Here is a 24,752-nt window from a genome sequence, read left to right as displayed (position 1 = left end):
GCAGCAGTGTTGGCCAGGCAGCCTTCCGTGCTTGTACGTAATTGAAGCCCAGAAATAGCAAGTGACTTGCCGAGTGTGCCTGAAGCTATGTAGCATATAGAGCCAGAATTTCAAACCCCAAATAGGAATTTAAAACTCAATGTTTTATTTAAAAATCATTTTTGTGGATAACTTTGTAATTCACAGTGATCAGAGTTTCCTGGGGCTAAAGATAGCACTGTGGGTAGGCCGCTTGCGTCTGACACAGATTCCATCCCTAACCGCTCATACAGTCCCCTGAGCCCACCAGGAGTGATCCCCAAGCTTGAGCCAGGTTAGGAAGCCCTGAAAACTTTTGGGTGTAGCCCCAAAAATCTCCCCCCAAATTAAATTAATAACAATCTTTTTCCTTCCCCTGGCTCTCATGCTCAATTGTGGTTGTGAATGATCTGAGTGACTGTAAGACCCCGTAGACAGCGGAGGCACGCCAGGGGACTGTTACTTACGAAGGGGCTGATGATTTGAAGTTTGCTGAAAGTTCTCAAAATGTTCTAACCTCCTCCTACCCCTAATCCCAAGAAAAAATAACCCTGTGAGGTGAGGATATGTTGATGAATTTGATTGTGCTAATCATTCCACAGTGTATGTATGAAACATCATTTGGGGCACTGGAAATTTAGGTACGATTTTGTTTTGCTAAAGAAGGACCAAAAAAAAAAAAAAATTGAACCAGAATAGCAAACTATTGGGCCCACACTATTGTACAGTGGGTAGGGCATTTATCTTGCCTTGCGGCTGACTGGATTTGATCCTTAGCACTCCCATATGGGTCCCTGAGCCTGCCAGGAATAATCTCTGAGCGCAGGACCAGGTGTAGCCTCCCTGGCTCCCCTCCTCCCCAAAAAGCTAACTATCTCTTCTACGTGCCACTGTTTCACTCTGATAACAGGAGGTCTTTTGGACTGTCCTAGGTGGGTTTTAAAACTCCAAAAGTCATGTTTGTCGTTAATCAGAATAATACTCTACATCACTATCTCAGACTTGAAAATCTGTGGATCCTAGATCCGGGAGGATCTTGTTTCTCAGCTGTATTCTCTGGTTCCAGAGGATTTCTAAGAATTTGCATTTCTAAGGAGCTCCCGAGACACTCTTGATGCTGATCCTGTCAAAGGACACCCTTGCCTTGAGTAACTTTGGTCCATATTATCTGATCATCTCAGTCGTAGTTGGAAATCTGGAACTCCAATTCCTGCGGAGGTTGTGAGTTTCTCACGTTTCTGCAATGTGCCATTGGCTTTTGAAGAGTTTTCTTTTATCTCTTAACATAGCAAACGTATGAAATATTTAAGGTTGGCATCATTCAGCTGTGGACCGTTAGTCACATTCTGTAAACTGATTTGGAAACAGGAGTCCAGGTAAAGTCGTGTTTAGCTGGGGTCTTGTCAAGTTGGGTTTACTACTTTGCTAACACGGTTCACCTGGTCACATCCATTTGTTACTAGACCTTTCCAGCAAAGAAGCAAACATTCGTTTCTGTTGTTAATCCTAGTTTTTGGGTATTTTGAAGGAAGCCTGTATTCAAATGTACATTTTTGAACTTTTGAGGTAAAAGAGGATTTTCACAGTTGAATGTCTGCCCGTTTCAGGTTCCCCAGCTCCACCCGTTCTGTCTCCTAGCAGGGTCGCAGCTAGTCAACTGGCTCCACAAGGAACTGATTTAATTGTTCCTGCAGGTATTCACTGCACTGATTGGATAAAGTCCTTCTTGCTACTGCTGAAGCTACACTAATCACTCGGTTTCGTAATCACTTGCTTTAGATTCTTAGGTGTGTGTTATTCTGGCTTTCTTCTTCTTTTTCTTCTTTTCTTTGGTGGCTGCTGCTTTTTAAATTTAACAAAAAGGAAAATAAACTTTCTAGCCATCTCTCTCTTTCTGGCTTTTCAAAGCTGGTAGACCATGTCGCCATCCTGAGATTTAATTCATTAAGATTATAAAGTATTATAAAATTGGATTTGTTTTAAGTTACCCTTTCTCTGCCCTGGAAATGTGGGTTCACTTTTGGTTTTGATCCTGAACATTCAGCCTTGCCACTCTACCCTCTGTTTTAGAGGCTTGTAACAATTGGCTGACAGTGATTTGGAACAGGTTAAGTGGAACACGTTATATTCCAATTTTAATTCTCCACAAGTACTTTGCAGATTGCAACAAAATACTGTGTAATTTACCAGATAGGCCCAATGCAAAATTCTTGGGGCAAAAACTATTGCTTTTTAACAAATTTGCCCTGTGCTTAAATATTGTAAGACTATAATAGTGGGGAAATAATTGAGTTCTATTTTTCTTTGTATGTGAAATGCTAACATTTTATACTTTGTTTTTAGGAAAACTATGACTTCTTAAGTGTACTGATATTGTACACCATTGTAATCAGAGGCTGTAGCACAGAATTGATTGAGGCTGGTTTGACTATAGGAGTAAGAGAAGAAACTGCTGACCTTAACTTTTCAGAACCCCTTTTAACAACTTTTTTCTCTCTTCCTTATTCATTGTCATTTTTAAGTTATTGTAAAATTTGTATCCTAAGTCATAAGTATCTTAAATGTCCACTAAACACTTTTGTGAATGAAAAAATACTTTCCTCGTAGGATCAGTATAGTTGTAGGGTTGCTTGGACAATGATTTCTTATTGCTTATTCTGTATACTGCCTTAATCACAGACTTGTAGGAAAAAGCCTGAGGGAGAGGAGAAGGAGATGGTGAGGTTCTTACTTTACCCAGCCTTTCATAATCATGGAAGGATATTTTTTAATCCTCCAAATTATATTACTATTACTGCTCCATTGATCTCAGTGAGTAGCATGTGGCTTTTAGACTTTTATTAATAATTCTTCAGGGTCATTAAGTTATAAAATTAGTTGTGGAAATTTTCTTTTTATTGAAGTAAGATAATATAGAAAAGAAAATTGAAGGCTGCATTTTTTTTAAGAAGATAAATTCCATGGCATTTGTGTTTAGTGGAGAGAAATATTTTTTATGATTAAGAAGTTATTCTCAGTGATTCCAGGAAATTCTAGTTTTCCAATAATGAGTTTGGTTTGAAGACCACCAGGCTTTTCTTTTTCTACTTGTCTTGATCTGGTTTGTTTTTGTATCTTTTGTTATAATCATGCAGGTGGCCAGAAAACACAGACAAAAAGTGGACCAGTTATTCTAGCAGATGAAATTAAAAATCCTGCAATGGAAAAGTTAGAACTTGTTAGAAAATGGAGTCTAAACACTTATAAGGTTTGTAATTTTTTTTTAATGTTTCCACCCTTAACTGGCTCAGAATTTTCACGTGTGTGTTATTCAGACTTATTATGATCATATGAATATGGAGGAGAGAATGATGCATCTAAATATAAAGTAGAACTAGAAATTAAAATATCATGTTTTTATTAATAACCTTTGCATAAATTGTAACTAGAAAAAGGGTGAGAATGCTACTAAAATGTTTAAATAGATGACAGCACTTAATTGATGAACTCTTACTTCCTTACTGTGCGTGTAACCGTAAAACAGTTACATATGTTTCTTTCCCCCTTCCCTTTCTTTATGATATTTTATAATAGCTGAATGTCAAGATAGTTACACCCATTTCCAAGGTTTGAACTTCCTTCTTTTACTATGGTAACCAAGCCTTACTGTACAGACACACCAGAGTGCAAGTATGTTGTGACTGTGAACGCTTTTCAGTGTTGTTGCTTACACTGCTTCAGAGTAACTTATGCTTTCTCTAAGCAGATAAGCAAATTATTTTACCTTCACTATGTTTAATGTATTCCAAATACATCAGGCCCTAAATCCACTTAGTCCTTTTGAATCCTAACAGGGGCAGGACGGTATAGTTGTCGAACAGTTGAGGCAGGTGAGCATCAGCCATAATCTGCCTTCTGTAGGGACATCATTGTGGGTCTAGTGATCGATTCATCTTCATCAGAAATCATGTCTCGATATCGCATCTTCTTTTTACTGTCTTAAAAAAAACAACAACACAAATCCTGATACACAGTAATGAATCATTTCAAAAACCATTTAGCTCACTTCACAGCAGAGGCTGAGAAATGCTGAGTCATCTTCAGAAAACATCCGGGCCTTCTCTCGTCCTTGCCCCTCAAGTCCCACAAACTCGGATACTCTCATTCCACAAGGCCTTTTTCCTTCTCATTCTTTCCTGTCACCACGGCTCGTCCAAATGCTCAGCACTGAGTCCCCCCCAAGTCTCCCTCCTGCCACGTACCTGGCCCATCACCACCTGGTGTCTATTTCCTAGCCCTCACCGGACTCTGCTGCTGCCTTCAATAAAACTTGGATCAGCAGGCCGGGGAGCCAGCGCAGATGTCCAGGCCTGGTTCATGCCGACCTCCGTTCCATTCCTGGTGCTCTCTGTGGTTCTCCAAGCCCTGCCAGAAATGGCACCTGAGCACAGTAAGCTCTGAGGGTGGCCCAGACCTCCTCCCCACATTTTCTTTTTCTTTTTTTTAGATTTTTTTTATTTTATAAGGTAGTTCACAGTATTTGATTACGTTTAATATTCAAACACCAATCCCACCACCATTATACCTTACCACCACCAAATTTGGAATGTTTCCATCTCAAGCCCCAATCCCTGTTCCAAAGCACAACTGAAATAATATATTTTGTATTGTTTGTTATGAAGAACCGCTGAAAATGCATACAAAAATGTATGCATGTAGGAAACAGTGTGAAGATTGTTGTATTTTAGCAGGGGCCATTAGACATTCTTTAGGATATCACTAACATGTTGTTAAAGGTTGAGTGATGTGAGCTTTTGTATATATATACATATATATATACACACACATATATGCATATATATATTTCCCTCTATGATTTGTTGCCCACTGTCTGAACCCCATTAAATGTGGTGTGTTACTTATGGAGAATGGGTAGGGAGTGTCTTATGTGTCACGCCACCACAAATGTGGCCACGTGGTCCAAGAATATGTTCACTCATGTGTGAGGCTACTCCCCATATTTTCAATATTACTTTTCAAAAATAAGCTAATATTAAGGGTACAGCAGTTTATGACATAAAGCTTCTGACCTTACCTTGCCTATCCCGTGCTGCCTGCCTTGTTCTCTCTGAAAGCCCTCGATCTCTCCTTGTTCAGACGGGCACACGGCTCTCAGGCCTCTGTGCGCCTTTCTGATGTCCTCTTTCTCTTGGATGTTCCCTCTGCCATGCCCGGGTCCCTAGACCCGTCCCCACTGCGCTGTTGCTTCTCACACCCCCTAGCCATGCCTACGGTTCCTCCTTCCTGCTCCCTGTCACCGATGGTCTTTCACGCGAGATCCAGTGGCCTTGGGCTTACTCAATAGACTTGGTCGGCCGTCCCTGTCTTCGTTTCTTCTGACGTTTGCTTTCGTGGGGAATATTCTCTAGGCCCGCCTTTGGAGCCTCCCGAACACAGGCTGCGTCTCTGAACCAAACTCTAATGACAAAATATTGCATACAAATTATAATGGCCTCTGTAATTATGTTCATGTTTTCCTTTTTTTTTCTGTATGTGTATTTTATGACCTACTCCTTTTCTTCCATCTCTTCTGCAACTACCTAAGTTAGATTACTAAGATTTTCTCTTTCTTCTTGTGACCGAAATGATAGTAGAAGTAGCTCCGGCACTTGCCCTGCGTGCAGCTGACCTGCACTAGATCACCGGCCTCACAGTTGGTCCCTGAGCCCTACCAGGAGTGGCTTCTGAGCACTGAGCCAGGAATAAGCCCCGAGCACCACTGGGTGTGGTCCTCAAACAAAAATGACTGAAAACGGTTGATCTTTCCTCTTATATTAGCCTGTCAGCTCAGCCTTTTGTGAAATGTTCACTAATGAAAACAGCCTTTACAGTCAGTGCTGTACACGAGACACAGTATTGTGTGAAAGAACTTATCTGAATTTTTTTTTCCATCAGAGCCTTAATATGGGTATTTTCTCCTAAGTCAAAGTATGGAAAGCACATGACTTACATGATTTTATGGCGTTTGTGAGCCAGTGTATCTGAGCCAACAAGCTTTTTGATTCAGTGATGCTCAGAGTAAATGACCATATTGTGCCCAAATGACTTTTATCTTGTAGCCTTTTGACCTTTGTGGGTCCAAATTGTGAGCTACTGTAAACGTTCATTGTCATTTGGGTGACCCAAGCTTTGGTTATGATTTGGTTGACTTAGGGATGAGCTGAAATCATTCCCCTATCTTGAGTATCTTGATTCTGGCTCAACCCCGAGCTTCTCTGTTCTTTGGCAAATACATCAGGGATTTTCCTCCAATGTTTTGAATCTTCCTGATTGTTGGGTTTGACGGCAAGGCCAGAGTGGTGCTGAATCGCCCCATCAGTGTAACAGCGATGCCAAGGCCGGGCCAGTGGCTTGTTCTCTGTAATAGCATTCTAGTCAGCATGATTCCAGTCACAGATTTTGAATCCAAAGTTTGTATATTTTCTTACTTACTCTTTCCTGTGAGGACAGAAATAATAAAATTTGGGTTAACTCTTGATTGCCTTTGTATATTTTGTCATGTAAAAAGGAAGCCATGTTCTTCCTTTCTTTCTCTTTTTAAGAATAATCTTGGTTTCAGCATTCACAGATGGTTGGCCAGTTACTGGTCTTCGGCATCTTTCCCAGACATTGATCTTCCCAAGGGTTATGTTCTCTGCCTGATGGTTTGGTGCTTGGCCCGGTGATGCTGCTGCTCCAGCTTACAGTGCTCAGGGCCACCAGGGTTGCCACCAGGGATGGGTATTAAACTTGAGGCCTTGAGTTTGCCAGGCACACACTCCGCCTCCTTCAGGCTACTTCCCCCACCGCAGGCATAACATGGTTTTCTAAAAAGTTTAAGAATTTGCCACCATATTCACACACTTATCAAATTCATCTTTATGGTCTTTCAACAAGTATCTTTTGAACTCTCATTCTCGGTTTCTTATCACATTGCCTTATTCGTTAATGAGTCGACTTTTTTTTCCTTATTCAATTTCAGCTGGTTTCTTTCATGCTCATTTCTTCCTGTTCTTCACCCTTCATATAACATTTTGCTTTAATGGCACCAGAGATTGAAATGAAAGCCTCATGTGATCGAGACCATGCTCTGTCGCTCGCTTCACCCTCAACTCTGGGGTCACATCTGTCCCCTCTTCCATGAAGGTTCTCGCCCTTGTACTTAAATGTCTTTCCCCACCCCATAGTACAGGAAAAAATTCTGGGTGCTATTTAAATACTCAGAGTACACAGTGACTCTCTTGTAAATTCATCAACTGGAATGATGGTGACTCATGGTATTTTATACATTATTTATCTCTTTATTTCATCCACCTCCCCCAAGTAGGAGAGCAGCATAGAACAATCATTTACTTTTTCCCTTTTCCTGCCCGTTAACTTTGCTCCATTTGTCCTGTCATCTGTGAAATGAATTCTTGTTAAGTATGGAAAACCGACGAGGACCATCGGCTCATTGTAAGCCGTCTGCGCTTTCCTGTGCCGGGAAGAGGGCCGAGAACTGAGACTTAGTTCTCCTGTATTTCACATTTGCTTTATAACACAGACCCAGCTCCAGTTTTGCATTTGAGTTTCAGAATGTGCAGCGAAGTCATCTGCATAAAAATCTGCTTTTGAGTCCCGAGGAGGAAGTGTGGGAATCCGGGCGGGCGTGGGGCAGTGACTGGCAGCTCTGTTTCTCGCCTGCCTTCCACTCCCAGCCCCGCGGAGCCTCCAAAATGCTCACACTTACATCCCTCGGATTCTCTTTCACCAGAGTAGATGGTTTTCTGGACTGGACTGTAAGCCCTGTAACAGTTTCAGAGGTCCGTATTTATCTTAATATGCCTTATGTGTCATCATCGGCTTATTCTTCCTTACTCTCTTCAGTTCCTGGAAACAAAAGCATTTTCCCATTAGACCTCTCACCCTGCTGTCTGCTTGCAACCATTATTTCTTGGGGGAAGAATGGCCACTCAGAGCTGCGTGCATTTGTTTCACTCTGTCCGGTCTGCAGGCTCTTCTCTGAATTCTGCCTTGGCTTGTAGTAGACTGAGTGTCTGGCTCCTCCGAAGCCACATGCTTTCACTGGGGGAGAAGGCAAGTGTCACTGGTAGCATTGCAGAGCTGGGTAGGTACAGATGTACATAAAAACAGTCGAATATGTTTAAAAGAGTCATGGTGGCCCATCAAACAGGAGTTTTCTAATATTTAGTGGCTTTTAAAAAAGGAAGGGCAGATTCACCTTACCTCATCAACTATTTTAAGTTTACAGCAAGTATTCTGTAGCTAAAATTTAGACATTATTAAAGAGTGAGTTTGCAAATTAAAAAAATTCAATACTACCATTACTACAAAATTGCTACCTTTTTGGAATTTTTTTTTTTTTGTTAATTTAAGCCATGAGATACCTATGACTATCCTGCAAAAGTATTATTGGTAAAGTTGCTTAACATTTTTTAGTCTCTAACAAAAATTACTAGGAAACCTATTTCCATGGTCTTTGAAATAAGGTATTTAAGGAAGAAATTAGTAAGGGGCTGTGGGTATCGGCACATGCCCTGTGTGCGCCAGGCCCTGGGCTCAGTTCTCGCCCCTGCCTCGCCGCCAGCAACGCCGTGTGGGCCCTGAGCACTAGGGACCCCGAGGAACAGTGCGGTGACTCAGAGCTTGGGCCCCCTAAGCTTAGGGCCACGAGTTCAGATCCGCAGTCTCCCACATGTGCTGAGCACAGTTTTGGTCACTCTGCTCCCTGGGCCGGACCCCTCTGGCCCCCATAGTCCCCACACGGAAGTGCCACCCCAGCACGCTTCGCACCTGCTGAGCTGAATGAGGGGCTGGGACGATGCCCAAAGGGCAGCCTGGGTGCAGCCCTGAGCACCATGGCACGTGACCCCACTACCCAAAAAGAAAAATGCGCGGGTGCCACAGCCAGGCCCTGTGACCCCCTGGCCAGCACCGTGCTGGGGGTTGGGGGCATCCACTGAGCGTTTAGCCCCCAGCAGGCACACGAGCCATCACTGCCACCATGGGGGTGCGGGCTGAGGGGCACCACTGGACAGCTTCATCCACCACAGCAGTGGGGGGCAGGGGAGTGAAACTCAGCCATACCTCCTCGGGTGGGCCAGTTACTAGGCACAGTGGGCACCTTTCCTTCTAGCTCCTAATACAGCTGCTCTTGCTTTTTGTTTATTTGTTTTGGGGTTTTTTTGGGGGGGTTTTTTTGTTTTGTTTTGTTTAGAATTTAGAAGAGATTATTTCAGAGGATAGAATAGGGTGAAGAGATAGTATTGGACCTGGCATCCCATATGGTCCCCAGAGCCCCACCAGGAGGAATTCCTGAGTGCAGAGCCAGAAGTAACCCTGGAGCTTCCCTGGGTCTGGGCCCCTCTTCCAGAAAAGAGACCAGAAGAAGGGTAAAGGGCAGGAAGCCTCCCATAGTATGAGAGGGGGTCTCCAAGATTCCTATCTCCCCTAATTTTCTTCTAAAGTGACATAACAGGCTCAGGGTATGTGCCCACCCATTTGAAGCCCTCGGTAGCGTGCACACTGTGCTTTAGCCGTTGGACCACTGCAGATTGCTCTGTATCACTGGTTTTGCTTTTGTTATTTCTGGTTTTTCCTCCCTAAACAACGTGCATCTTTCCACTTCTAGTGCACGCGACAGATTATCTCCGAGAAGCTAGGCCGAGGGTCCAGAACTGTGGACCTTGAACTCGAAGCTCAGATTGACATATTGAGAGATAACAAGAAGAAATACGAGAATGTCCTCCGGCTGGCACAGACCTTGTCGACCCAGCTCTTCCAGATGGTGCACACGCAGCGGCAGCTCGGGGACGCCTTCGCTGACCTGAGTTTGAAATCCCTGGAGCTCCACGTGAGATCATTTGCCCCCGCTCGGGGAGGGCAGGGTGGCAGGGCAGACTGTGGCCGTAGACGTAACCAGAGAAGCTACGTGCTGCGCTTCTTCCCTGCTCTCGCAGCGAAGCTGGAGGCAGGGGTGTTCTCTAAAGGAATTCCACCCGATTGGAAGGGCACCCCCAGATCGCTGTCCCCAGAGAAGGCGTCGGTAGGCTGCAGGCAAGAGCGGGCAGAGCTGGGTGCCTGGGCACTCCCCTCTCCTGCCAGAGCAGAGCTGGGCGCCTGTGTCCTGAGCACAGTGTGACTCGCTTGACGGCATTACTGGTACACGCTGACTGACACCATTAATAGAAAGTCTGCATTTTGTCACATTTTTTTTCTGCATATATCTTCGTGCAGAAAAGCCATCCGGAGATTTTTCTCCAATTTTAAGTGATGCCTTTTGTATTGTTCCTCCCCAGTCTCCCCAGCCTCCCCGCCCTCTGCCCCTCTGCGCCAATCCAGAAGGGCACAGAATTCCTTGCCTCTTGATGAATTTGATCGTTTAGAATGGAAGCTCACCCTTCTTGGATCATGCCAGCATCTTCTCCCCCAGGTGGTCTCACCCACTTTGGGAAACCCTGACTTAGAGGACTGAATTGCTCTCCCCACCCCACCCCTCAGAGGTTCCACACCCATTGGTGCTCAGGGCTGACTCCTGGCTCTGCACGCAGGGCTCAAGGGACCATAGGGACCAGAGATTGAACCCAGGTCAATCACGTGCAAGGCAAGCACCGTGCCTGCTGTGCTATCATTCCAGCCCTATGAATCACTTTCGCAGGAATAAAAATCGTGAACAAGGCAGGTGTGACTTGAGATAACATATAACATAGCAGTTTGAAATAATTGACCCTCAGATACCATTGTGCCATAAGACAGAATGAACTAAATCATATTTGAGATCACTGTCACTGTATCACAGTCATCCCGTTGCTCATTGATTTGCTCGAGCAGGTACCAGTAACATACTGAGGTGTAATTCTGAGTGCCCCTTACTTCAGTGTTCAGTGTAACTGGACATTTTAGACCTGCTAGATTGTATAATTTATCTAACAACACAGAAAAAAAAATGTTAGCCACATTTGCTTGATGAGAAAACTGAGGCAGGCCAGAGGAGGTCTGATACTTTCAAAAATAGCACAGCACCAAAGGTAGGACTAGAACTTACACGCTTGCCTGTTTCACCCTCATCTCTTACCATCTCCTAAGTGGCATTTTCAGAGAATCTGTGGCGCAGAGGGAAGTTTCTGAGGCTCAGAGGAAGGTCCCAAGGTTTCGGTGCAGGCATGTTGTCAGCAGTGCTGTGCAGTGGCACCCTTTGTGGGCTTTGACCAGGTACCAGGTAGAGTTCTGGCTAGTGTATAGAAAACTCGCTCTTGTCGTGCTCCAGCACTGCTGGCTAGTAGGTACTCCCCCCCGCCCCCATGTGAAATCCCTTTTTTAAAATAAACACAGTAGAACTAAGAGGCTATAGGGGTTAGGCACATGCCTCACAAGGGTGGCCTCAGCCGCCCCAGCTTCGCGTCCTTGGGCCCCATATTGACCTTCCGGCCTGGTTAACAAAGAACTGCCAGGAGGGGCCCCAAGGTCACCTGAGAACTGCTTGGGAGAACTCCCCCCCCCCCAAAAAAAAAAAAGTAATCTAAAACTAAGACATTAGTCTTTAGTATTCACGTTATAGGACCCAGTTTTAATTAATGATCTACCAAAGTAAGCCAAACGCTCACTGCGTGGGCCCTGCAATGTTAGGGGCCTCCAGGGCCACACTAGCACTGCACCAGAAGAGCTGGGGATGGAGTGGTGCTGGGGACTACGCCCTTACCACTGACGTACGTGTGTGTGTGTGTGTGTGTGTGTGTGTGTGTGTGTGTGTGTGTGTGTGTGTGTGTGTGTGTGTGTGTGTGTGTGTGTGTGGTATTTAGGGGAAGTGTGGGTTTGGACTCTTACTTGCTAGTGCTCACGGGCCACCTCCGGCTGAGCTCTGGGAGGGAACCCAGGGCTCCTGTGTGCCAAGCTTGTGCTCCAGCCTTTCGAGCTCTTACCCTAGTCCCCAACAATGTATTTTTTAAGGGCAATGATATTGTTAAGCCATGACTTACCCAACAGTCTATGTAGCTGCATAGAGATTTGTTTAAGAAATGGGTTCCCACTGGTCTGTAAGTTCAGTACATCCAAAATCTACAGGAGGCCCAAGGAAAAGTTGGGAGTTTGAATTCCCAAGTCAGTCTCCATCAGAATCAGACTAGGCAGACCTTCAGCTGACTAGCTGAGACCACATTAGGGAGAGTAATCTATTTTTATTCCGAGTCCACCAATTAAATATTGATCACATCCAAAAAGTCCTTCACAGAAACTTCAGGATACTGTGACTAAACATCTGGGCGCCACGGGCCACCCATGTTGACACAAAATAACCGTCACCAGTGTTTTCATCTAGTGAGTCATTTAGCAGGAATCACTGCGTCATGTAGTGGCCAAAACTCTGGATGAACCATACTATTTTGCCGAAAAGCCATGACGTATCTCTGTCTTCTATGGTATTTATTCACCAGATTGTACTTGACTCGATTTATTAGTGAACAAATGCCGAAGGCAAGTGTATATGCAGAAGCAGTTTGAAGGAAGTAGGTGATTTTGAAATAATCTAGGCCCTATCATAGATGTATTTGAAATCTGAATCAATATTTACAGAATAAATATATATTAGGGTTTTCCATAGAAATAAAACCATAGTTGAAATGTATTTAATAGTCTATTTCTCTGTCTCTGTCTCTGTCTCTCTCTCTCACACACACACACACACACACACACACACACACACACAGATCACAGACTTACTTTAAGGAAGTAGCTTAAACAGAATTTCGGTATTATTCTTAAAACGGAATTTTAAAATTCTCCAGGAGATCTCAATCTTTTTCTTTCAAGACCCACTGATTGAATGAGTCCCACTCATATTTTGGAGGATAATCTCCTTAAATCAACTTTAAATCACTTCTAAAGTGCTCGCCGTTGCAAAGGTCAGTTATATCACTAAACTCTGTACTTTCATGGCAACATCTGTATTGGTGTTTGCCAAACAACTGGAAGGCATAGTCAAGCTAGTACAGAATTAACCGTCACAACCCACCCTTTGTCAATTTAACACTTACTCAGACTTCAGCTTAAAATGATTCAGTTGTCCTGTGTGCAGAGGCTTCCTGACTAGCCCTGAACGAGAATACAAAGTGCATTATTGATAGTCACGCTTTCCTTAAACATCAGGGCTCCTGTCTGCCACAGGTGCCTTGCCCTTGACCTGGGGCTTAACATAAATTGCAGCCTTGGCATCAACATTACTATAGTATAACTTAAATACTGTATTGTAAAGTTAACGTAATTTATATTTCATGGCAAGTGACATTTGCTTATAACATACAAAAGTAAACATTTGTGACAAAATAAGGAGGAAATAGTTGTCACGTTTATAGTCTTCGTTTTTGCAGATGGTCACATGCTCACAGCTAGTGTTTGTGACCCGTCCTTTTTCACTAGCTGTTCCTCAGTACGGCACCTCGCCTGTCATGACTTTCCATGGGTGAGTGACCCAGACTTTCATTCTTGCAGGCCAGGCTGAGACTTGACCAGACCGGCCTAAAATGGGTTCTTGCGGGGTTTTGCTGTCATTACTCACAGAGTCGGACTGCGCTGTCCAGGGACAGCCTGCCTTCCAGATTTGTCTTCCAAGCATCCCCCGTAAGAGCAGTGCAGTGTCCCGTTGGTAATTCGGACCCCTGGCCGCCAGCAGAGCAACCTGCTCTCCTGCTGCTGCTGCTGCTGCTGCTGCTTTTGAGGAGGCCCAGAGAGCACACAGGGTCATGCTTTGGGCCTATTTTGTTTCGGCTGAAGTCCAGGAAGAATTAGCCGGGGCCTGGTTCGGAGACATTCTCTGTTCTGGTGGTTGTGGTGCTTGTTGGCCTTGTGGCATCTGGAAGATGAAGATGAGTTTTCCGATTTATCCGATCCCTTTGTTTCTAGAAAAACAACCAGTATCCATCTGTGGAAAAGCAAAAACCCCAATGGAATCTGTTCCGAAGGAGAAGTGTTCTGTTTGCGGAGATGCCTGTCCCATCAGAACCTTCGTGCAGGCTACCTCGTGCCAGCTTTCTGTAGAACTTGAAAAGGAGTTAGCAGGAAATGGCCTGGTCGAATCGAGGCAGGAAGTTCCCAGCTGTCAGATCTCCCAGGCTCCACTGCGAGCCTCGTGTCACCTGCCTTCTTACCCCAGCATCTGTCCTACCACAGTGCCTCATCAGCTGGTGTCTCCCTGACTTACCACACCCATATCACGATTAGGGAGATACACCCAGTACACACTGCTCTGAATGGTCAGTGTTCGTGGTTCTGGTGTTTCACTGTTTCGTTAAAATAGTGAGTCCGTTATAACCATTGCTAAGAACTTGTATTCCTAAAACTTGCTGTCTTAGACCCAGTCACAGGCTTTGATGACTGGAGCCTCAGGTAACATTTGGAGAGCCTCAGTGTAACAGCTCCCAGTGCTCGGCTATATTTGGTTCCTCTGCATCTGCCAGGTGTTGTCAGCGCAGTGGGAGCTGCCGAAAGGGAGAAATTCAAGTTTGTTCTGGCTCCATGAGGCAGGCGGTCATACTGGCTTCCTCCCTCAGGCAGATTAGGACAGCTCCCCTGTGCTTCATGGATTTACCCTTTGACTGATGGTGACTGACTTGTTATAATGTGTTAATCGCCCTCCAACAAGCTGGGAGTACCAAAATAACTTACCAACTAAACTAAGTTTAGGAGTGCCAGAAAGCATATGTGATTATTTCTGTGTCTGTCTGTAATTCATAGACATGCATTCATGCATTTTTTTTTTCAAATGTGATGTTGTGTTTTGCCTTTTACTACTAGGCCTCTTGTATTTACTATAAAAACGGTTTTAGTCTAGTCAGTTAAGTGTTCAAATTGTGCAATAAGATCCTAAGTTTTCATGCGATTATAGATGAGACTCATGTTCATGAAACTTCTAGAACCGTGCAGTTAACTCTTCTGCTTTGAACTTAGGTCTGTTGTCCTCCCTCCACTGATGAAGGATTCCAGATTCTGCCATAGAGCAGTTCAATCGGCTGTTTTATCTTTCTCTGCTCCGAGTGTTTTGGAGGTGGGGCTCCCAAGGGATTCTCAGCCAGCCGGGCCGAGGTCAGATGCTGCGCAGGTCCTGTGGTGTCCCGGGTCATTCCCGTGGTGCTGGGCCCTCAGCGCTGTGCCCGGCACTGCTCAGGGGACCATGTTGTGCTAGAAATCGAACCTGGGCTGGGCTTTTGCCAGGCACAACCCTAACCACTATACTGTCTCCTGGTGTGGACTCTTGAGAAATCTCAAAAGCAGGGCTGGAGCAAGAGCACAGCGGGTAGGGCGTTTGCGTTGCATGAGGCCGACCTGGGTTGGATCCCCGGCATTCCATAGGGTCCCCTAAGCACCACCAGGAGTAATTCCTGAGTGCAGAGCCAGGCATAACCCCTGAGCATCGCTAGGTGTGACCCCAAAACAGACAAACAAAAAAAATCTCAAAAGCAAAACAACAAAAAGCAGCTTTCAGGGTGACCCAGCTTCGATCCCCAGCACAGCATATGGTCCACCAGCCAGCAGGGACTGTTCCCTGTGCACAGAGCGAGGAGTCAGTCCTGAGCACTGCCCCGAAGGGAAAAAACTGTATGGATCTTCCCGTGGTTAAATTAGGACTCCAGGCATTTTAAATGTTGTTAGTAATATGAAATGTTACTGAGAACTCTTAGAAGGGAACAATGTTACAGAGATAAAATGTAGTGGAGCATATATTAATATAAGGATATATACATGTAATGATAACGTGATTATATATACACACACTTGGTTGTATAGTGAGTAGAAAAAATTTCCTTTTATGGGCTATTTAATCCAACTTTTACATTTTTCTTCCTCTGTTGACTTAGTTTTTGTTGCCCACACCCAGTGGTGCTCAGGGCTTTCTCCTGGCTCTGCACTCAGGGATTACTCGTGGGGGTGCTCAAAGGACCCTATATGATGCCACTGATGAAACCCAAGTTGGCCACATTCAAGGCACGGCAAGCACCTTACTCACTATCCTATCGCCCCAGCTCTTCACTTTCAGTGTTCCCTTTTTCCTCTCAGTGAATACCAAATACCGTGTTATGTGAAGTGTTTCGAAATATTTTTCCTGTAATTGTTCTATTCGCAGTAATGTTTATCTTCATTATATATATATAATGTTCTTGAATCGAACCCAGGTCGGTTGCGTGCAAGGCAAATGCCCTACCTGCTGTGCTATTGCTCCAACCCCACTAAAGACAATTTTACTTTCCTGCTGTTTATTGAATATTTTGTCCCTTAGAAATGAAATGAGAGGGACTGGAGCGATAGCACAGCGGGTAGGGCATTTGCCTTGCATGCAGCCGACCCGGGTTCGATTCCCAGCATCCCATATGGTCCCCTGAGCACCTCCAGGAGTGATTCCTGAGTGCATAAGCCAGGAGTAACCCCTGTGCATCGCCAGGTGTGACCCAAAAAGCAAAACTAAATAAATAAATAAAAGAAATGAAATGAGAGCTGTAGCAGCTCCAGGATTTATTTGCATTCTTCTAAGATTTTGGTTAACTTAGTATCGCATTTTTTTTTTCAGCTGGAATTTTAAAAGAGTCTTACAATACACTTTAAAATTCTCAGATTGAGGGGCTGAAGTGATAGCACAGTGGGTAGTGCATGTGCCTTGCATGCAGCCGACCCAGGTTCAATTTCCAACATCCCATATGGTCCCCCGAGCACCACCACGAGTAATTCCTGAGTGTATGAATCAGGAGTAACCCCTATGCATAGCCGGATGTGACCCAGAAAGCAAAAAAAATTAATAAAATAAAATAGATAAATTCTCAGGTTGAAAGATACATCTACACGACTCAGTTTTTTTATTTGACCTAAGGTGCTCTGGATTCATCGATTAATCAGACGTGAACTAGAAAGCTTTCACAGCTGAGATTTAGAATTAGTTTTATTACATCTGAAGGAGTCATGTTAATGTTCGTTAAGCCCAGACTCCGTTTATTCGAAGAGAATGAACTAAAGTGGTGTTGAGTGATCCTTCCTCAGCCGTGTGCCAAGACAGACCTGTGCTTTGGAGTCAGCTTGCCAGGGAGTTTACAAAGACATGTGTGTTGGTAATATTTATCCTTTGAAGAGATCCCATCGAACCCCCACATGGCTAGCTGTTTTAGGACTGGACATTCTAGCCAATTGTTACCTAATTTGGCCGTGAAAGCTACAGTTTCTCTGATTGATAACCTGCTATATTTTTCTTTCCAGCAGCTGTGCTTATAGTATAATAGAAACAAAATGTAGACATGAAAATATTCTTTCTGGTACAAAGTAGCTTAACCTAGAATTATTTGATTTTCACTCTTCATTTGAATTGCTGACAGTTTTGGTTTCCTGGACACCTTCAGGCATTAGGGGTGGACCGAGGGACTGTATTTTGTGAGTTTTAGATCCCCCTAAGACAAAAAGAAGGATTCCAGACTTCTAAATCAAATTATTTTTCCACTAGATGTTCTTGAAAATGTAATCACATTTACTGATTTATCAGAGGATAAGTGGAGTTGATTTCTTTGCTGCAGGAGGAATTTGGCTATAACGCAGATACCCAGAAGCTGCTGGCTAAAAATGGAGAGACACTTCTTGGCGCCATTAATTTTTTCATTGCTAGTGTGAACACTTTGGTGAATAAAACTATTGAAGATACATTAATGACTGTGAAACAGTATGAAAGTGCCAGGTAGGTGTCATTTTTCACTATATTATCTATTTTACAGGCATTAAGTAACTGAAAGTTTTCTCACTGCAAACAAGAAAAACCAACTCTCACCAGCATGGGCACAAAGAGAATATAATAGAAGGTTTCTGGGATAGCCTGCAAGTTCACCAGAGTCGGAACCGATTCTTGGACAGGCAGGAACCGATATCAGGATAATGCCCAGAAGACTCTAATTAGGTCCCCAATGCTGAGGACCTGTGGTGCTTGCTGGGACGCGACTCCCATGAACCATGTCCAGGTGGCCCTTAGTACTTGGCGTCATCCCTAAAAGTTTCTGAGGGAGTCTTGATGTTGGGCCCAAACCGTGCCTGCACAAGGGAAGGCCACTCCGCTCCAGTTCCTTGGAAGAGGACACGGGACTTTGGGCTACCTCAGATCCCGTGCTCTGTCATCTGGATGAAGCCCACCTTCCCCCCTTCTTAGCATCATCTTCCAGCTTCTACAACAGCGTCTCGCTTCCAACTCCTCTCTCTTTGGTGTTTTGGTTTGGGGGCCACACCTGGCTATGCTCAGAGCTTACTCCTGGCTCTGTGCTCAGAAATCACTCCTAGCAGGGCTTGGGGGACCATTTGGGATGCTGGAGATCATACCTGGACCAGCCGCGTGCAGAGCCAGAGCCTTACCCACTGTGCCCTCTCTCCGGCCCTTCCAGTGTCTCTTGTCTGTAAACCCATCTCTGCCACCGTGATTATCTTTTAGTTGTGGATAGCAGTTCTGATCCCCCATCAATGATTATTACTGTATATAGATAAATCTGCAAAATTTGTCCATAAAGATAATCCTCAGAGTTTATCCTATGTATAAATATTTGTCTTATCCTTTATAGTTGGTTTATAATGTGTTTTCATGCATTCTGTGTATGTGTACAGTATCTTATACTGTGTACAGTATCTTAGGTAAACACTGTACATGTTACTAAATATGTTTCAATATCTAATGTGCAGTAGACCCATCACAGCCTATTTTAGGCCCAGCCCCCTCTTCTTGATTCCACTCCCATTGAGGTTTTTGCCCTCTAAACCTTTGAAATCCTTATTTTCTGTTAGACTCTTAATAGCACAGTTGAAGACAAGCACAATTGCTACCTTTCAAAGCTTCACTTTACTTTTTTGGCCTCTTGCCTTATTTTAATGATGTGAGATAAGTTTTTGAGAAATGAAACTCATCTCTTTGCTTTTGCGTGCCTGTTCTCAAGTATGTATTTCCCTATGCTATGCCTGAGTGAAAGTGCACATCACTTGGAAAGTTAGCTTTTGATCTTTTCACAAGAATGGACAGTCTGCCCCATGTTGGTTGTAATTTTCAGTGTAGTGTCGGCGTATGATATTCGGTACCTGAAATGAAGGTCAGGCAACTGTAGCTGCCTGGGGAAAGGTGGGAAACTTCTTTTAAACTTGATTCTTTGCTCCCCCATATTGTTTGAATTACTTACTAATGTGTTAAAATCAGAAGGTATAAGATAGCATTATAACTAACGTAGCAATCGATAACCCTCAATAACGGTCCCAGCATTTGTTTCCCTAGTCTTAAGTTTAGATTTTCTCAGGACCATTGTTTATATTGTCCAAAGGATTTTAATGTATGTTTTCATTTTTATGAGTGTTACTCAGTTGCTTTCCAAATCTGTTCCTTATTCAAAATGTCCTAATTTGGGGGCTGGAGCAATAGCACAGCGAGTAGGGCGTTTGCCTTGCACGCGGCCAACCCGGCTTCAATTCCCAACATCCCATATGGTCCCCTGAGCACCGCCAGGAGTGATTCCTGAGTGCAGAGACAGGAGTAACCCCTGTGTGTTGCCGCTGTGGCCCAAAAAGAAAAAGTCCTAATTTATTTGTAATGAGTATTGTTCTTTTTCTCTTTCTATGTGTGTTGGAGGCGGGGTGGGGGATAGCCTAGGCAGGGTATGGGGGCTCTGGGGTCACTCTGGCAGTCCTCAGCCAATCGTGCTGGGCAGGTTGATACTTGGCCAAGTGATGCTGGTGGCCACCAGACCACTCTGGGCTGCTTGGGAGAGCAGGGCTGTCACGTGGTGCTGGGGTTTGAATTTGGGGCCTGTCAATTGTGTACCCCTGACCTCTGATCTAGCTCTCCAGCCCCTATTTTTGTTTATTTCTTTGTCTTAAGCATTCTCATTTTCTCATCTTTTGGACTGTTTCCAATATTGGTGATTTTTGAAGAGGAAAATTCTTTCACTCTCACAGTACTCCCACCACATCCCAATTGAGAACCATGCAGATTTCATTTTTCTTCACTCTGTAATAGTTCACCTGTCCTGAGATACCTGAGTATTATTATTCTACCTTTGTTTCTAACGTACTTTTTAAAAAAAATACTAATGTACATTAATGAAAGACAAGCTTATCAATCTCTGTTCATGTGCAAAACATTTTATATTTAGTTGGTGAAGGAGAAGAGTCTTCAGGACAATGTTGGGGTTTGTTGTCGTTGTTTTGTGTGTTGTTTTTTGTTTGGGGGCCATACTGGTGATGCTCAGGGGACTGTATGCAGTGCCAGGGATCCAGCTCAGGTTGGCTGTTACAAGGCAAGGCCCTGCCCTCTGTTCTGTCGCTTCAGCCCCTAGAGCAGTGTTGCTCTGCCTTTTTCCAGCCATGTCCCTGGTCCGGTCATTTTTTTTTTTTTTAAATAGGGAACACATGTCATCCTTGTGCAGAGGGCCATGCTAATCTCTGTATTGTTCCAGTTTTAGTGCATGTGCATGTGCTGCCAAAGCGAGCACCCGTCCCAATCTTGTTTCCTTCTGTGTACTCGTCACCGTAGTCTCATGCCTCTTGTTGATGTTGTCTTTACCTGCGGCCATTTGGAATCCTGAGGGGGCAAATTGGGACCCGAAGGGCCTGGTAGAGCAGCACTGCCCTGGAAGTTAGCTGGTCACTCTCTCGGGACCTGGGTCAGAGCCCAGATGAGACTCCCACACGCTTCTCTCTTCTGCTTTTAACCAGTAGGGGTTTTTTGGAATTAAATACAGATGTTCACATCTATTTTCTTTTTAATATTGCATTACCTCCTAATGAGAAATCTGACCTAACTCATCCTGTTATATAAGGTCTGAATTTATACGACGTACGGGTTTGTTTGGAACAAAATCATAAGTCAAGTTCTGTGTCCTTGGCAGCTGGAAGCCTCTGAGCACTTTGCAACCCAACAACAATTAAGGCCTCGCCCCATAACCTGGCCTTCATGAAAAATTGCAGTCAGTGACTTTATTCATTGCACTTAGCTTGGAGGTTAGCTGTTCTGTGCCGCTTATGAACTAGCTGTGGCCTGACTACTGAATTACTACCTACTAGCTGATAACATTGGTCGCTCAAATTTCTTCAGCAGCTAAATTTTCTCTCAAAACCAGAATTCACTGCCCCTTCGGGAAGGCGCGTCTGCTGGGTCAGCACAGGAGGTCCCACTTCCAGTGGTGTCTGGCTGGCCTTCCCGCTCTGCTCTGCGCTGGGGGCAAGAAAGCCCCTGCCGCTCGGAGGCTAGAGAAGGACCTTAGTCATCCCGTTAGACCACTCAGGACCATTTATTGTCCTCTTTTTCCTTTTTCGTGTCTTAACTCTTTCAGTCTGTCTGCTGCTGACTGGCCCTCTGAATTGGCCCTAATAGTGAGCACCTAAAGATACGAGTTGTCTGAAGAACATCTGACATATGTAAACATGGGACATTTGTAAAGCTATGCTTCCTGCTCATCAGTAAGAAGCCTGAGCAAGAAGAGGTAAATCTAGCTCAAGACACTGGAGCCAGTGAAGGGTCATTCAGTTTGGCTCTCAGACCCGTGGACGTGAACTAGCTGTGACCGAAGTCATGACTCCTCCGTCTTGTCCGTCTGTCTTCTCTTAGCACGTTCCATTGTTCCCGTTCAGTAACTTGCTTCTGTTTACTCCACACTCGTCTTCTAATGCATATCTTGCTTCTGAATTCCGAGTCTTCTACTTCAGTCCCTGCACTACCGTCAGAGCAATATTTCTCTTTCCATGCGTGAGCAGACAGAAATCCTGTCACTTTCTAGGCCGACAGTCTTCAGTGACTTGTCTCTTACCTACTGGGTCAAAGTGGATCCCGTCAGCATGGCCTGTCTGATCCTGCTTAGCACGTTCACACCGCTTGAACTCAGTGGCTCAAACTGGAGTATTTAATGGACATAAATCTCCGCATGGGCGTCATTGTAGCCCCCAGTCCTGCCTACCCATATGCCTCTAGCTCCATCGTCGAGATGTCTGACGTTCTCACTTCCGAGATGTGTTGGAAATGTGCTCACAGAAATGGGCATTGTCCATGCTGATCTCTTCCTGATGAGGAGTTTCCTGCTCCACTTCACCTGGTTTCACCAGATGTCTTGGGGCATGGGGGAGGGAAGGCTTTTTGGAGGGTCCTGGGGCCACTCCCAAGGGTGCTCAGTCGACAGGGCGAGCCAGGTGAGCGCAGAGACCCACAGGTGCGGTGCTGTTCAGGCCCTGGCTACCGCCGACCTCTCGGGCCAGCTTGCTTTGGGCCTCTGTCTCCACTTGCCCCCGAGGCCAGGGCTCTCCCCAGAAGAACTCAGCACCTCCCGGGGGCAGTGTCGCCCACCCTGGGGGACTGTGCTCTCAATATTTGAATCAAGAGCCTTGATTTAGGTTGTCCACTTCTGTGGTGCCTATTCTTTACCGTGTCAGAGGTCACTTAGCTCTTTAGCTGAATCAGACCAGTTGAGTCTGGTGACGCCACTGTTGCCCGTGCTGGCAACAGGCCACAGCAGAGGGGCCGGGGGTGAACTGCAGCAGCCTGCGGCTTTAGCAGATTGGGGCAGGTGTCTCTGGGAACACGAGCTCCTAAGCGCTCTGTACTAGATGCTCTTGCCACATTCTAAATACTGCAGAAATTCATCCCAAGTTGTACTATCTCATTTATTGGTGCTGGGGATGTGGATGGGGAGGGCACACCCAGTAGTGCTCAGGGCTTGCTCCTGGCTCTGTGTTCAGGGGTTATTCCTGGCCATATTCAGGAGACCCTATGTGATCATATCAGAGTCAGCCACGTGCAAGGCAAGCACCGGCTTTACTGTGTCAGTAACAGCCGATTCACATGAGAGGCTGGTCCCTATCCTCGATCTTGATGCATTAGATTGTTTTCAGATGCTGGAACTTTCATTTTGTTTGTCCAGTACTTTGGGAGGAATGGTTGATGAGATAGTAAGAAGCAAGTTGTGTGAGTGGCTGTTTTGTGTTAAAGAAATAATGTGATTTTACACATGTATGCTATAATGAGGGTTTATATAGGGTACTGTGTAATATGAGACAGTAGGGTATTTGCCAGTCACCTCGTGACTGTCTCTCACTGTTCCAGTAGAACATTTCACAACTCTCTCTCCAGGATCGAATATGACGCCTACCGCACTGATTTGGAAGAACTGAATCTTGGACCACGAGATGCAAACACGCTGCCAAAGATTGAGCAGTCACAGCTTCTGTTCCAGGCACACAAGGAAAAATACGACAAAATGCGCAACGATGTCTCTGTCAAGTTGAAATTTTTAGAAGAAAATAAGGTAAATTTATTAGGTGGGGGTGTTATGGGTGTATGTCTGTGTGTGTGTCTGTGTCTGTGTGTCTGTGTGTCTGTATGTCTGTGTGTGTGCCTGTGTGTCTATGTGTCTGTTGTGTGTTGCCAGAAGTAGAACCCAGAACCTTAAACATGCAAGACCTGAGATACAATTCCAACCCTTCAATTCATTCTTAACCTTCTAAGATCTTTCTGGGGACTTTAAAAAATAAAATCATCATCATGATAAATAGAAAAGCTTTTGTTTTGATTACTCTCTTTCATTGCAGTTACATAATAGAATTCCCTGTAAAATCATTGAGTTTTTTTAAGAACACAGAATTTATTTTCATTCCTGTCATAAAAGGCATCATCAACTCTGCGAACCCAGTCTTTGACAAGTCACAGCTGGTGAAAGTGTTTGTTCAACTGTTGTTCAACATAGTGTTGGTATTAAGTACTTTAAAAGGTTAAATACTGATAGTCTGTGTTCTATAATGTGAACCTTTTTAACTAATGGTACAGATTGCCGGTGGGAAAAGACAGCAGCATTCCCTCCCAGTAACTGACAATGAGGAATGACGAGAAGGTTCCCGTGTAGGCCTGGGTTAGCACCTAGAAGGAATAAGCCAACAAGACATCAGATGTCCAGGTTATTTTTATGTGGCATGAATTCAGCCATTGACCAGGACCAGGAGGGCTGAGGTGGACCTGCCAGAGACTTCAGTGGGCTCTGGATTCACTCAGTAACATGCTTCTGAGGTTTAGGGAAAGGGCAGGTTTCCCACCTTTAACTCTCTTCCTTACTCAGCTTTCGGCGGTGGATGGGAGCACTGGCAGGGAGCATGCTACAAGATGGGGTGGAGGGGGTGGGAGGGAGCACTCAGAGCTGGGGATTTGGGCTGCACCGTGTTGTCCATGGCCTTGTTCCTCTGAGGTCATGAGAGCATTCATCTCTTGATCTCTGACTGCTTGTTGATGCCTTCAACAAGCTTGTTGTCTTTGACATTTCCATAGTAACTCTGGCCACCTTGCAAGTCAGAGAGCAAATCATTTCCCTGGGTGCAGTCAGTTGTGTTTTAGCTACAATGATTGAAAACTGTTCACCATGAAATACTGCCGTGGCAATAAAGAGAACCAGCACAATTATTGAATTGTCCAGCATCACAGAAACAAGAGCACAGTGCAGGGCCAGAGAGATAGTATAGCAGGGAGGACGCTTGCCTTGCATGTGGCCAACCCAGGTTTGATCCCCAGCCTCTCATGTGACCCCCCAAACCCTGCCAGGAGTGATTCCTGAATGCAGAGCCAGGACTAAGCCCTGAGCATTGCCTAGTATGGCCCCAAAACAAAAGAACATGGTGCAGCCTTTTAGCATTTTTTGACTTGACTGAGCAACTAAGCTGGGGTTCCTTATAAATATATATATACGTATGTGTATTGCACA

The 24,752-nt window shown here is 44.7% G+C and overlaps 1 protein-coding gene and 1 non-coding gene across 6 annotated transcripts in view; one reads left to right on the top strand and one right to left on the bottom strand.

Annotated features, from left to right (window-relative positions):
* ARFIP1 (ADP ribosylation factor interacting protein 1) overlaps positions 1 to 24,752 on the top strand; it is an 85,921-nt gene that overhangs the window by 36,169 nt on the left and 25,000 nt on the right. For 4 of the 5 annotated variants that reach the window (XM_004606175.2, XM_055144795.1, XM_012932212.2 and 1 more), the window contains 5 exons: positions 1,626 to 1,712; positions 3,153 to 3,265; positions 9,668 to 9,889; positions 17,577 to 17,734; positions 23,138 to 23,312. In XM_004606175.2, coding sequence (XP_004606232.1) covers positions 1,626 to 1,712; positions 3,153 to 3,265; positions 9,668 to 9,889; positions 17,577 to 17,734; positions 23,138 to 23,312 — 755 coding nt within the window. The remainder of the gene's footprint in view (positions 1 to 1,625; positions 1,713 to 3,152; positions 3,266 to 9,667; positions 9,890 to 17,576; positions 17,735 to 23,137; positions 23,313 to 24,752) is intronic. The other variant, XM_055144794.1, reaches the window with a different exon arrangement.
* Positions 20,400 to 20,510, bottom strand: LOC129406634 (U6 spliceosomal RNA). The gene has a single exon (XR_008631122.1). It is a non-coding gene; the product is annotated as a U6 spliceosomal RNA (small nuclear RNA).

This window comes from Sorex araneus, chromosome 7 (genome assembly GCF_027595985.1).
Source record: "Sorex araneus isolate mSorAra2 chromosome 7, mSorAra2.pri, whole genome shotgun sequence".
NCBI lineage: Eukaryota > Metazoa > Chordata > Mammalia > Eulipotyphla > Soricidae > Sorex > Sorex araneus.
Note: the sequence above shows the minus strand (reverse complement) of the source record. Positions and strands in the feature narration are given on the sequence as shown.